The following is a 14,375-nucleotide window of genomic DNA, read 5'->3' on the forward strand; positions in this document are numbered from 1 at the left end:
CTCTCTCTCTCTCTCTCTCTCTCTCTCTCTCTCTCTCCAGTACAACTTCATCGGTGGTGAATGATTACGGGGAGAGGGGTTGAGAAACAAAGGGACTTCTGCAGGCTGCCTCTCTCTATTTTTTTAAAAAGATCACTCTCCCCCCTCCCTCACCCTGTCCAACTTCATCTGTGGGGAGACGGGAATGGGGTTAGCAAGTTGGGCTTTCCAAGGGAGTGCTTGAAGTTTATATACAGTAGGAAGGGGGGGAAGGGGGAACAAGATGGAAAGAGGAGATGGACTCAGCTTTTCAAACGTCTGCTCAGAGCCCCCTCTCACACAGCTCATTGTCTCCTGCGCTCCTGCTCTGTCTTGGGTGCCTGATGCCTCTGTGGGCACTGGCGCTGAGCGAGGGTGGGGGCTGCTGATGACTGCGGTGGCAGATGCCCCTGCTCTGTCCTGCCCTGTGCAGCCCAGCCCAGCGCATCAAGCTCCTGCAGCTGCAAATGCTCAGCAGCATCCCCAGCCTGCACAACGCCTCCTCTCAGAAGAGATCACTTTCTTTCTCATCCCACACTTGCTCCCTCCCTCCCTCCTCCCACATAGACATTGGCTGGCTGGCTGGCTCACTCGCCTCCCCCACCCTCGCTGCTTGTATGCCCCGGAGATAAGGTGAGGCAATGATTCAGGCTGCTGTTTCTGGGAAGAAATTTTTTTAAAGTATCTACAGTACTTGTCAGTAAGTCCCACAGGGTTCAGTGGAACTCCTTTCCTGTTAAAATGTACAGTTCTAAATATTAAACATGTTCCTTTAAACATGTTCCTTTTTAAACGTGTTCCTAATTGTATTAGAGTAGTCTTGTTAAGGTCTTAACTACCAACAAACAGTTTTTTTACAGTTAGCAGTGGAAAAGGAAGAATTATTTATTTTTCTTAAATATTTTTATAGGAACACTTAGTCAGTCTGGATGAGCCAGTCTTGGACGTTGGGCATCAGGCTCTGCTTAGACAGGAGCAAGCGAAGATCATTCGGTTTGAGAGGCAAGCGGAAGAATTCCTCCATGCAGTGTTTTATCAAAAAGGTTGGTCTTGTTGAAATAATGAAATTATTTCTTTTAATGTTTATATCCTGCCCCTCCATCCTCAGAAGGACCCTCAGGATAGACGATTACCATGACTCACTGGCCGGATCCATGGGAGCAGCGTTTACCGTTCTGTTGAGCTTCTGCTTCGTTCTTCGCTCAGTCTGGGCACAGAGATGCGCTGGGCAGTTGCATCTGCCCGGACATCCTGCTACAAAGCCTGTTAGGACATGGGGCAATAGATGTGACTGCCCACAATGTCCCTATGCCCAGATCGGATGGAAAATGAAGCAGCAGCAGCATGGCGGAATGGTAAGCACTGGTCAAGACAGGGAAGGTTTTTCAGAGCACAGTGGTCTCCTGTTTGGAGACTGTTGATCTAATTGATTTGTAAATTGGACTTGGTCTTCCTTTTGATACTTTGTAGAAATTTGTTATAAAAATTTGTTTCCATAATTTGCTAGGGTTTTAATCCTACAAGTGATTAATTGATTAAGAATAGTGATTTAGATCAGTAGATATATTTATCTGAATTTCTGGATGATGCAAATAGTTAACGGTCACTTTCTGCACAGTTTGAAAACGTGCTGAAATGTGCTGTTCTTAATTTTAGGCTTGGAAAAGTCAATCTTAAAATTTATTTACATCAGTTACAGTACAGACGTCCCCTTGTAACTGCAGGGGATACATCCCTCCCCCCCAGATTCCAGAAACCATAGGTATAAGGGAACCCTAATGTATAGACAATGTTTTGCCCCCTCCACCCATTGTTTTCTGTTTTCTTCATTACCAGGCACTTCTGTTTCTTGCTTTTACAGATGCTAGAACAGGAATGTGACAAACGGGCAGGCAGCCGTCATGGTAGAGCAGGGGTGTTCAAACTTTATGGGAGGAGGGCCACATCATCTCTCTGGCGCTATGTCAATTTACATTTAAAATTTATATAAATTTACATAAATGAATGTATTTGAGATGGAATTTATGTGAATGAATGAAGGTCTTGCAATTGCTCAAGGCCTATAAAAGGCCTTGCACAAAGCAAGGCCGGCCTTTCCTTTGCTGCTGCTGCTGCTTAACAGACATGAAACAGCAAGCAGTGGAGGAAGCCCGCGAACCGCAGCTCATGCAAGACGTCGAACAGTCACCCTCATGCTGAGAGCAGTCACGTTGGACCAGCATGGGCTCCCGCAAGTCTCCGGAGGGCCAGAGGCTCATTGGAGACTGAAGTTTCCCTGCGGGCCAGATTGAGGGTCCCTGGGGGCTGCAAATGGCCCCTGGGCCAGGGTTTGGGCACCTATGTGGTAAAGGGACAGACACCATGCTAGAGGTAGAGAAGCAGGAAGCTTCCTGCTTCCAGTTAATGTCTGTCTCTCTAGCATGCAGGCTGACTTTATAATGGGGGACACCACTGAGGTTTTTTGCTTTTACAGTCCTAATTACCACCTGTTCCACGTTCTTGAAAGACACTGGTTCCTTACTTGATGCTTATTCTCTATGGCACTATGCGATAATTTGGTATTAATGTCGTTTATAACCCGAGAAATATTACTCAGAATGGTTTTGGTCTTGTTCAGAATTCACAGTTGACATTCTGGAGGTTTTGGTGCAGCTTTAGCAGTTAAGATATGCCAGTTCCCTTGTTGTTTGCTGTGTTCAGCCTTAAAATTGTTACTTTATATGCTTTAAGTACATTGAACTTCATATTTTCCTGCTCCAGTTTTCTGTGATCTTTAGTAGATTGTTTTGGTTAAGGAATGTGCTTAGCATAAAATAAAAGTTAGGACACAATGTATTTCTTAAAGAACAGAAAAGTTGAACAGGGTATTCTCTTCAGGAATGAAGAACCTTGAGCATGGTGGTCAATATGTACAGGTCCAACCTTGTTATGCACAAATTTTTTATACTCAGATTTGACTCAACTCGAATGGCCACTGCAAATGAGAAGGAATGTGCTGATCCCTGGAGAAGGGGGAAAATGTACCCCTTTAAAATACTTTTCTTACTGTTGTAGAGATTTTTATCTCAGCATGATGAGAAGGGGCCTTTAAGTTAAAGGAAAACAATCCTTTACAATAGGCAGAGAGAGGACAGCCAGCTGACAATCCATCAGTCATTCTCCCCAAACGACCCCCTCCCTTCCCCCTGAACAGGAGAGAAAATTCTTTCTAAGCGCCTGGAGACAGGCTGATTGTTGGATTGTCCTCTTAATAACTCTATCTTAACATCACAAAGTACAGCAAGGCTGTTTTTAAATCACCTGAGCAAGGCACTATGTTTTTTAAATTGATTTGCTATAGTGCGATTGTTGTCATTCACATGAGTTCTGGGAACTGAACCCTCTTGAATAATGAGACTTAACCTGTACGTGCTTTCTATTTCAGATTACTTCTTCAGTTCTGTTGCCAATTTTGTATAATCTTTGGATGACATGCTTTCTCACCTCATTTATGCCTAATTTCTAGGTGTAGGCTAGAAACATTTGGTATTTTGTGTACTTGGCAACAATAAAACTCCTGTGGGCTCTTGAAGCATCCACATTAAATATTGACACAATTGCTTCATGTTTGCAAGTAATGTGCTGGTAAATGTAAACTGATCATATTATGATTTGGAATATTGTGCTCCAGAAGGAATAATAATATAATAATAATATAATGCAAAGAAATCTCATCTAGGTAAGAGATGGTGGCTTATCTTGTGTGCACTCTTGGACTGTATACAAGAAATGAAGGGGGCTTTGTATAATAAAATCCACTCTATCTACCTATTCTTTATTCTTGATACCACCCCTTCAAATATTTAATTAAGGCAACTAAAGTTCCAAAGAAAGTCATGGAGGGTAATTGCACACTATTTTTATTATACTGTGATTGAGCAATTAGTTTTTGGATTTTGGAAATCCCAGGTTTATTGCTATTCTTTGCAGGAATTTGTAACAAAAAATAAATTGTTAAAGCTTCCGTCTGCAATGAAATAAATAATAAACTTGAAAGCTTGTCTTTTTGAACTCAGTGCGTCTTACTTCTGGGTAAATGTGCTGATGTCTGAGCTTTCAGTTTTGAAATGTACCATTATAATGGTTGCCAAGCCAAAATAAATTCAGAGATGTCTACTTTTCAGTGGTCTTCTATTGGCAAATCATAGACAATAATTGTGTAATTAACACATTTTTGTTTGGTTCCTTCATTGTTCCATTATCAAAGAAGGCAGTTCATTATTCAGTAACTGTATTGTATACCTTTGAAATTAGTTACATTAGAAATCCTATACAGCCATAACCTAATTATCAACAGATTCTTCATCCATTTCACATTGGTTTTATCTCAATGTGATGAGAAGGGCCCTTTAAATTAAAGGAAAAAAGTCCTTTAACAATAGCCTCGTTAATGCAAGAGAGGGCAGCCAGCTGACAATCCATCAATCATTCTCTCTCCAGGCACTTAGAACAGCTTCACTACAAGGTAAGCAACCCCTCCCTTCCCCTGAGCATGTGAAAGAAAGATAATCACTTTGCACTCTTTCCCAGCGCTGAACTCTGGGTGAAGGGAGGGGTCCTTGGCTTGGAGTGAAGTCTTTCTAAGCGCCTGGAGGGAGACTGACTGCCTAATGGATTGTCTGCCTAATGATTCTCTTACATCACAAAGGTCAGCAAGGCTGTTTTAAATCACCTAGCAAAGGGACATGATTTTTTAAACGGATTTGCTTTAATGCAATTTTTGCTGTCCACGTGAGTTCTGGGACTGGAACCTTTGCAAATAAGGAGACCCAACCTGTATTGTGATTTTAAGTTGGTGGAGATATAACAGGGATCTCTTTGCTGCAGTTGAGAGAGTGCTGTAGGAAGCAAACATGCAATTCTGTGTTCAGTTTCTTAAGAGTCCTGATATTGCATCTGTGTCTACTCCAGGCCTTCAGCTTGCACTTTAAAGTACTTCAACATTACTAAAAAAAAAAAAAAAAAAGAAAGAACAACAATCCACACTGTTAGTATGTCAAGTGAAAGTTGTATATAACTTCCTTCTTAAATCTTTTATGATTTAGACAGTCCTAGGGTCTCTGACCCCAACATTCCCCTAGTGGCCCACAAGATCATGCAGCGGATGATCCGGCAGTTTGCTGCTGAATATACCTCAAAAACTAGCTCTACTCAGGACTCCAGCTCGCCCAATAGCACAAAGAACCAAAGCCTGCTGAAAGCATCTCTGGTTGCCTCATCCCCCGCAGGAGCTCAAAACCCTGTGCTCAGCAAACTTCTCATGGCTGACCAGGACTCGCCTTTGGACCTCACTGTCAGAAAGTCTCAGTTGGATCCTAGTGAACAAGGTATGCTTGCTGTGCTTTGATGCAAGGCTTCTTGCACTCATATGTGATATGCTAGTCATCAGTGACAAAGCAATTAGCAAAATAGAGGTGAATTGGACATGACATGAATTGGTTGGTAGTGCATTAGAGAATGGTGAAAAGGGTATGATGAAAATGTGCATTAAACTGTGAATAGTTGTCTGCCTGTTTTGAACACTTTCTGGGTGGACTCTGGGACTGCTGAAAAGAAACCTGTTCTTTGGAGAATTTACTTAAGTTGAATTCAAGATATCACAAGTTTGATATCATAGTGCCAGCTTTCAGATAACAGATTGTAACCCCAGTTGTACTTTGAAAGTGTGTTGGAAATATACAGTTTAGTTAGACAGCCTGTGATTGGAAGCTGAATATTCACATTGTCTTACAGCAGTTAACTTGGTAAACATAGTTCTGTTTACTTAAGTGAAACCCTTAATTTCTGCGTTATCTATCTTATTTCTGTGTTTGGTCCTATAGCATTGTGATAGTGTATACTGTACAGAAGAGAGTGAGGGCCAAATTGAATTTTTTTCTCCTAAATAGCAGCCACTCATGGATCAGGATTGGGCTGTGTGGGAATGTTGAACCTTTTGCCTCTATTGTAGTTTCCTAGCTAGACTCTTGCAGCTACTAATCTGGATTGGAATCATGATGGGGACAAAGTGTTATATACCTTCTCCTTTCCCTGTTGTGATCCCAATCCTGATTTGCTTCCTTGCTGCTGCTTTTGGGGGGCGGGGGAAGCATGCAAAGATCAGTCTGGCGCTTGGTATCTTCTGGTGCAGGGTAGTTGGCAGTGGTCCACAAATCGTGGCTGGCCTTGTTAATAGATCACTGCCCTTCTCCTGAGTCTCCTGACATAGGTTAGGGGCAGAAGCATCATGCTGAACTTTGGTGCTTTTGGAAACTATAAGTCTTTGTGCTTCCAGGTGATCCTAAAGTCTTTCATTGGGTCAGACAGAACCCTTCCCTTTCCTGTTTGTTCCAGGTGAAGGGCAGGGTAGAAACTATAATGATTTTGCTGGGCTTTTGAAGTCATTGATACTGTGTGTGATGTCAGGGAATACATCCCTCTTTTTCCATGTTCCAGAGAAAAGGTGTGTTTATGTTGCTGCATTTCAGAGACACTTGAGAACAGTGAGACTTCTTGGTATAGCTTGGGTCTCACTTTGTGTTTCGCATAGCAGGTGTCTTGAGTCTTTTTGGTATGGTCACCATTGATGGACATAATGACCACATTTGTAGGCTCCTGGCTGTGGTACATCTCAGTCACATGCATGCACACGCATCCTTAATTTGCTCTCTGCCAGGTACTTTTTCAAAAAGCAAATGCTACAAAACATTACAGCAGAACATTTTCTGTTTCTTTTTAGAGAAGTTAGGATTTACTGTAATGTGTAATCCAATATGCTAGTTGATTATTTGTATGCCACTTTAGCTTTATAGAAAGAGATTTTTAAATATAGAGAATCCTTGATTTAACAGAATTGGGGGGAAGGGGTGTCCATTGATCCTGAAAGTCTGTTAAATCTAGACACCCTTTCCCCCTATTATTTCATTAAACCCCTACCTTAGAAAGCTTCCTTGGTGTTGCCACTCTGCTCCACTCTCCTCCAGGGCCTCTAGAAATGAGGTACCTAAATAGGTGTGGGGGGGGGCAAGCTTTGCTACGTTCCAGGGCTCCCTTAGTGGTGGGAGCCATGAGTGCTGTGGCTTTCCTTTCTGGCCTCTAGCCAGGGCACTCTAGGAATGGAGATGTTATTTCTGCATTTCTGAAGCCATGCTACAAATGGAGAGTCCCTCAGGAAGTGACTCTATTTCTCTCAGGCTGTCCATTTCTAGAGAACCCTGCTCAAGGGTGGAAAAGAGTTGATGCACAAGCACCAAGGGAACCTGGAAAGTAGTCAGTGAGAAGACTTGAGGAAAAAGCAGGCTGAAAGAGGAAAATAGATCTAGCAGTTAGTGTACATGCACCCCTTCTTAGTCTGTGCTTTCACTGGCCTAGCAATTGAATGGGAGAAAACCCTGGTAGTTTATATCAATCATCCAAGGGTACAGAGACCCAGCGGGGGGGGGGCCATCTAGGAAACCCACAGGAGAATATGGAACTCCAGGGGTTCTTACTAAAAATCAAACTCAAAGTAGTATCTGCAGGGCAGAAGAGATGTGATGACAACTCACTGAAAGATACCTGTGAATGTGGACTAGTCAGGCAAAGAACCAAACTGTAACTTAACCAGACTGTAATTTAAAAGTTCAAAAGGATTTAAAGAAAATGGGAGGGCAGGGTCAGTAGAAAAGTACAAGCAGGCTGATAGAAAAAGCATGAAGCAGGCTGGTGAGCACAAAAAGGTTTGAACAAATTGATGCAGTAACCATTAACTCTCATCAGATGAAGAGATTGCCAGAGAGGCTAACTACAGCTTAGAACAGTCTTTTCCTGTTGAGAGTTGAGTGAGGTCAGGTAAGATTGTTTTCATTGTGAGTAGCACAATCTAATTGAAGTTTAGGGAAAGGAGGAGATGGGGGAGTAGTGAAAGTTAAACTGAGCCAAAAAGACAGGAAATACATTGTGTGATAAAGCCTTACAATGTGAACAGGGCATGCTTACTCTGAAGAAAGCCTCGTTGAGACCATTGGAACCAGCAAAATATGGGCATTAAGCTGGAAAAGGGGGTTGGCTGGAGACAGACAAAAGTCTCAGTCTAAGCCTCTGCAGCTTAATAACTTGACCCCAGGGTGTATTTACTCTGGAGGTAAGCCCAATCAAGTCCAATAGAACTTAGCTGCAGAATAATTTGGAAAGAAGCTGGAAAAATTGAGGTTGAAAGAGAGAGCTCCCACCAAAACTCAGCAGCCTGTGACATTGATTCAGGGCCGAAAAGATTGGGGAAACTCTGAAAACAGATAAAAATACAGAAAGAGGAAAACTGGAAAAAAAAGAACTGAGACAAGCTGCTGCTGCTCAACCTCAGCTACAGCATAGGGATAATACATGGTGGTAGAGATTACATCAAGGTATTTCATTTGAAGCACTTTGCATATTCAGCACTATACAAATGCAAATGTATTTTTATTGCTGACATTTTGGGTCTTGGGTAAGACTTTGTTGCTCTGTGTGGTTCAAAATAGAATTGACCTTGGTGTCATAAGGTGATGTTGAGTCATGTTCAATTAGTCATCTCCTATTAATCCCTAAATCCATGTCCACATGCATAGTTGGTTATTTCCCCCTGCATTTTTCTATTTTATTCCATATGTGTTACAATTCAGCTGTGTCCTTTTGGTATGGATGAAAGAACTATAAGGAAAGGGATGGGATTTTAGTTTCATGCTTTGTAAATCTTTCTTCTCAGTAGTCACATATGGGTCTTTTGTGTGATTTACTGGTAGAACTAGAGAGGAATTCAGTTGGTAGGGGGGAAGAAGATCCTGCCCCCCTTAATAAATTGGATTTTTTCAGCAGAATCTTAGATAACGAGTTCTAGATGCGGGTACCTAAAAACAAAATAAAGAAGGTAGATGCCTCTGTTTAAATAGCAATTGCTTGAATAGTTAGGCAACAGAATCACTTCTGTAACGTGTTAACACTTGCAGATTAACAGGAATGGTTCTTTGTAGGTTGTATTATATTCTAAGAGCAGCAAGTGCCATTGTGTCCCTTGACACAGGAGAATCTGCCTTTGTTTTTGGATATGGACATTTGTGAGCACGCTAATGGGAGAAAAAGAGAATGAATATTTTAAAAATTGTTCTACTAACCAACTATTGTGTGTTTTTTTCTTGCTACCCCCTGCCCCTCCTCTTTCTCACTAACGACTTTTTGACAGTTGGTACTAACAGGCAACTGAGTGTCTTCCAAAGTTGAGCAGTTTCTGTGAATGGTTATATTAACCTATGACTTCCCGAGTTCGGGCAGTAGTCTTTGCTTAGAGAAAATGGCTCACTAGTTTGAATGCAGAAAGATTTCACAAAGGTATTGCCAAATACCTTCTAAAACCAGTGGAGAATACTTTAATCTGCAATTTTGGTATTCAGTCACACTGTTGGAGCTTGCAAGAATTGCTGGCATGGGCATCTGTGTTCTGATAGTGTAGCTGTTAGACTCTCTTCGCAAGGATCCAGGGATGGGTGTGTTTTTCCTATATTAAAGGTGAACTATAAAAAAGTAAATAAAATAACATATTGACTGATGTTCCAATAGGTTATGGCCTGAATAGAGTGACGTTCCCAAATTGACCTTGATGGTATCTCCAGTATGCAGATTTATTAAGTCTTCATGTGTTTGGCTTTTACCCATTCCTTCTTATTCTTAAGTGATTCTCATGTCTCTGCAGATGGTGTGCTTGATCTATCTACTAAGAAAAGCCCTTGTGCAGGCAGCGCCTCCTTGAGCCATTCACCTGGCTGCTCCGCTACTCCTGGGAATGGGTAAGGGAAAACTCGTATGGTCTTTTTGTTCAAATGTAATGGTTATTAGTGTAAAATGGGGTTAAATACTTTCTTATAACTTCCACAGTTTAAGGCTTTTTAAACCTTTCAAAACACAGATTTTTTCCCCCCAGAAAATTTTGCATACAAAGCCAAATGAAAAATTCAATCAGAAAAATTTTGGTCATGTAGCTTATATTTGAATAATAGGGATATGGTCTGTCAATATCTAAAACATGAAATTTATGCCCAGTTCAGATGCTCAGCCGTGCCCAACCCCAGTTCCCTAAGGGAGAGCATTTGGAGGCCTCCAGTTGAGCTTGCAACCTGACAGGGATTATGTGGGGCACCAGTTGTACTACCTGGCAATTCCACATAATCCTTGTACTTATGGCTACTGTGATTTGCATGATTATGGTGGTTCAAAAAGGTTTGTCATCATTTCAGTGGTTGTGGTTGCATGATATACCCCACATGGAGGTTCCTGCTCATACAGTTGATGACTGCACACAATCTCTGTTTGGCTACACATACTCTAGAAGTCCCACGTGCTTCCACATGTGATTGCACAGGGGTTCATGAGTATCTTAAAACAGACCTTAGTCTTGAGTAGAATGAGATGATGGTAGTCTGTACATAAGAACAGCCCCACTGGATCAGGCCATAGGCCCATCTAGTCCAGCTTCCTGTATCTCACAGCGGCCCACCAAATGCCCCAGGGAGCACACCAGATAACAAGAGACCTCATCCTGGTGCCCTCCCAGGTTGTGTCCTTTAAGAAAGCAAACAAGAATGCTCCATGTAGAGACAAATATTTAGGCTAGGGCAAGGTTTCCCAATGTGTGAGTCACAAGCCCATGTATAGTGGGTCATGGCTCCCACCCATCCTTGATGGTGTTTGGCTCCATATTGGAGCCATTCCGGAAACGGGGGTGGAAATGCAGTGCCTCATTGGGAGGCCCTGAAGGCCTCTTCTGTGTCACACCGGGCTGGCAACCAATTATTGGCCTCTGTAGGCCTCCAGATGGCCTGCAGAAGTCGCCAGGAGCAACATCTGGTTTTCTGAGGCAACATCTGGTTTGCCTCTGAAACTGGAAGTCTCCTGAAAATTGGGTTATTGGCCTGATGGAACTCAGGCCTCCGGGGCCTAGCCCAGCACCACCAGGAGCATCTTATTGGATAAGGTGGGTTGCAGCATGATAAAGATTGGGAACCGCTGGTCTAGGTGAGATTAAAATGAACAAGGTGGTTGAACAAGAATTGTTAAAGTACTTGTAGTTTTTGGTGTAAATTGCTGTTGTAGCATAAAACCTGTCAGCTCCTTTAGTTTCTTATGGCTTGATAGATTTCTTGTAGGTTTGTAATTAATCGATCTTGGGGATGTTTCCAAGATGAAATACTGAATAGTTCAAACATTTCTAATACTATTCTAGTACTATAGTAGAAAACAGTTCCTGGGTACAGATTTTTCTTGGTGAAGGCTGTACAATACTATCAGTCCTGTGTGCTGTGACATTTGTGCTGGTAGGAAGAAGTCACCTGGTAATAAAAGGGATATGGCTTGATTAAAATATGTTAGCTAAGTTTGATGCCATCTTAAAGTTCTTGGACTTCTAGTTACTTAAAAGTAATCTGTGCTGGCAGTTTCTGACTAAGACACCAGTCAGATTTATATACTTCATTTCATGTTCCTCTTATTTAATCCTGTAATTTTCTAACTTTTCTAACTATAGTTATGTCCACATTGAGGACAAAAAGTCAATTTCTGTTCTTCCTTTTCTGAAATTACTAGGTTTGTGAATTTTTTTTAAAAGGTGTTCATCCATAGATGAGTGAACATAATCTTCAAGAGATCAGCATGTTTTGCTGAGTCTTAAGGAGAATAGTTGGCATTAAGAGGAGTTGAACACCGCTACCTGTCCATAATTATGCTTTTTTACTGTTAAAATTTCATGCCAATTAACAGTTGTCCTCTGTCTAGTGAGATACCAATCTATCCTTTTGATTGGATACTTTTTCACTGGAATAGAATTAAATAAAATATGCAGTGCACACTTAAAGATTTGTTCAGAAATTTATCTTTTCCCTGAGTCTGGAATGGGGTTTGTTTAGAAACCACATGAAACATTTTGTTACTGAATCAAGGTGCTTCAGATTATGTGACTGATACTTAATAACGGATTTAGAACACTTAGCCTCAGTGTAACTTCCTCCCTTTGCTAGTGTGCCCACAACCTCTGTATGAAGACTGTTTTCACAATGGGAAAACTTTTATACATGATAATCTTAATAGGCAAAGACCAAGAATGTATGACACTCTTTTGTTTCATTTATTTGCAGTAATTAAAAGAAATGTGTATAAAACAAGCTTTGATATTCTGATTAGACATCAAATAGTATTTGAAAAATTAGAATAATTCCTCATCCGGTTAAACTTTAAAGTTGGAAAGCAGATTGTATAATGAATAATAGTTCTGTGGCAAAAATGATCCTTTTTCTATCCTTGACATTTGTAAAACAAAATTGAACTGATATTTATGTAGCTCATGATATTTAATTGAAAAGGAAATGGAGTCTAGAGTTGTGAAGCATTTTTCTATGAGAGCAGCTCAGTTTTCCTGTTCTAGTGTTTAATGCAAGGTAAGCAGACACCTTTGAGTTCTGCTGAGCAGCAGCTCCAGCATATATAGCGTGAATGCATACCCTCCAGTTTTCATCATTTGATAAAAAGTGCAGGTTGCTGGTGTGTGTGTGTGTGTGTGTGTGTGTGTGTGTGTGTGTGTTTAATTTGCTGCATTTTGTCACTTGGCTTACTCTTTTATTATTGTACTTGTTTAGTGGTAACGTCACACTAGTAATACAGCCGTGAATAGACTTTGGCGAATGATTATTCCTTTCTAATCTATAATTAAGATGCTATTTTCAGACACTTGCGCGAAGCCTTTTCTGCTCCAAGATTTTGTGAACCCAACCAAAGACCAGCTGACAGGTTTCATTTTTCTTTGCCCAAAAAGCTTCTCTTTGTTTTTGAACAAGTTTTTAAAAAACTGACTGCTGAGACTTTAAAAAATAAAAATAAAAAATCCCACAAAAGTGATGTTACCCAAGCAAGGCCTTCTAATAAAGGAGTGGCCCCCTCACCCATTCCTCCCTACCTGTGCAAGTCCTGCTCACATCAGTTTCCTTCCATCCAATTAGGCGACCTGGGAGACCCAGCCAGCACCATGCAGAGGGACTTCGGAGTGGTGATGGGGTACCTCCGAGAAGCTGGCAGGATGGAACGAGGGAAGGGTCTGGCCACTCCACATCTCTCAAAGTTCCATTGGCTCGATCACTGCAGATAAGCGAAGAACTGCTGAGCAGAAACCAGCATGCTACAGCTGCCAGCCATGGGCCGTCTGGGCTGCAGAATCACGGACAGCACATGATACTATCCAGGGAGGCTTCTTGGGCAAAACCACACTATGAATTCAACTTCACCCGCATGAAATTCAGGGGAAATGGTGCACTCAGCAACATCAGTGACCTTCCTTTTCTTACAGAAAACTCAGCCTTTCAAAAAATGGCACTTCAAACTAAACAGGATGGGAAAAAGGACATGAGCCATTCAACTCCTGTGGATTTAAAGATACCACAAGTTCGAGGCATGGACCTTTCGTGGGAGTCCCGTTCTGGCGACCAGTATAGCTATAGCTCTTTGGTGATGGGTTCACAAACGGAGAGCGCGCTTAGTAAAAAGTTAAGGGCTATCCTTCCGAAACAAAACAGGAGGAGCTTGCTGGATCCCGGACCAGATTCCTGGGGCTCAGATGCTGAGCAATCTACCTCTGGACAGCCATATCCCACCTCTGATCAAGAGGGAGATCCTGGCTCTAAGCAACCTCGGAAGAAAAGAGGCAGATACAGACAGTACAACAGTGAGATATTGGAGGAAGCTATCTCTGTGGTTATGAGTGGGAAAATGAGCGTCTCCAAAGCTCAGAGTATTTATGGGATACCCCATAGCACCCTGGAGTATAAAGTGAAAGAGAGGCTGGGCACTTTGAAAAACCCTCCAAAGAAAAAAATGAAATTAATGAGGTCGGAGGGACAGGATGTCTCTGTAAAGCTTGAGGTAGATCCCCAGGGAGAGGCAGCACAGAATGCGAATGAATCAAAGGAGGATTAGGGATGTTGTAGAGTGCCAATTACTTAACAAACTGGGTGAGCACTATGGCATTGTTCAACTCCCACTACATGCACCCAACTCCTCTTCAGTCACTGGGTGCAGGACATGCTCCTTTGTGGTTCAGCAGAGACATGTGGATACAGGAGAAAAGGGTGCTCTGAATGTTGCATATTTGTAAATTTTCTGGCCTGGTATGGCTTAGAGCCCTTTTTGTGTTTTTGTTTTTTGTTGGGGGGTGTTTTTTTTGTTTGTTTTTTTTTGGCCTTTTGCATGTTTCTCTAATATTCTATAGAGAATTGAGTTACCTCACAAAGAATGCAGACATGGAAGTGGACTGCTTGCCTCTTGAGCCTGCATGGACTTTCAGTTATTTT

At 41.8% G+C, this 14,375-nt stretch overlaps 1 protein-coding gene across 1 annotated transcript in view; it reads left to right on the forward strand.

Moving 5' to 3' along the window:
• The window catches only part of LCOR (ligand dependent nuclear receptor corepressor), a 69,118-nt gene that overhangs the window by 14,785 nt on the left and 39,958 nt on the right, over window positions 1-14,375 (forward strand). Inside the window, exons 3-6 of the mRNA XM_066621476.1 lie at window positions 929-1,061; window positions 5,103-5,384; window positions 9,740-9,833; window positions 13,032-14,000. Of these exons, the coding sequence (XP_066477573.1) occupies window positions 5,153-5,384; window positions 9,740-9,833; window positions 13,032-14,000 (1,295 nt within the window). The 5' untranslated portion in view covers window positions 929-1,061; window positions 5,103-5,152. The remainder of the gene's footprint in view (window positions 1-928; window positions 1,062-5,102; window positions 5,385-9,739; window positions 9,834-13,031; window positions 14,001-14,375) is intronic.

The sequence above is a fragment of the Tiliqua scincoides genome, chromosome 3 (genome assembly GCF_035046505.1).
Source record: "Tiliqua scincoides isolate rTilSci1 chromosome 3, rTilSci1.hap2, whole genome shotgun sequence".
NCBI classification, from domain to species: domain Eukaryota; kingdom Metazoa; phylum Chordata; class Lepidosauria; order Squamata; family Scincidae; genus Tiliqua; species Tiliqua scincoides.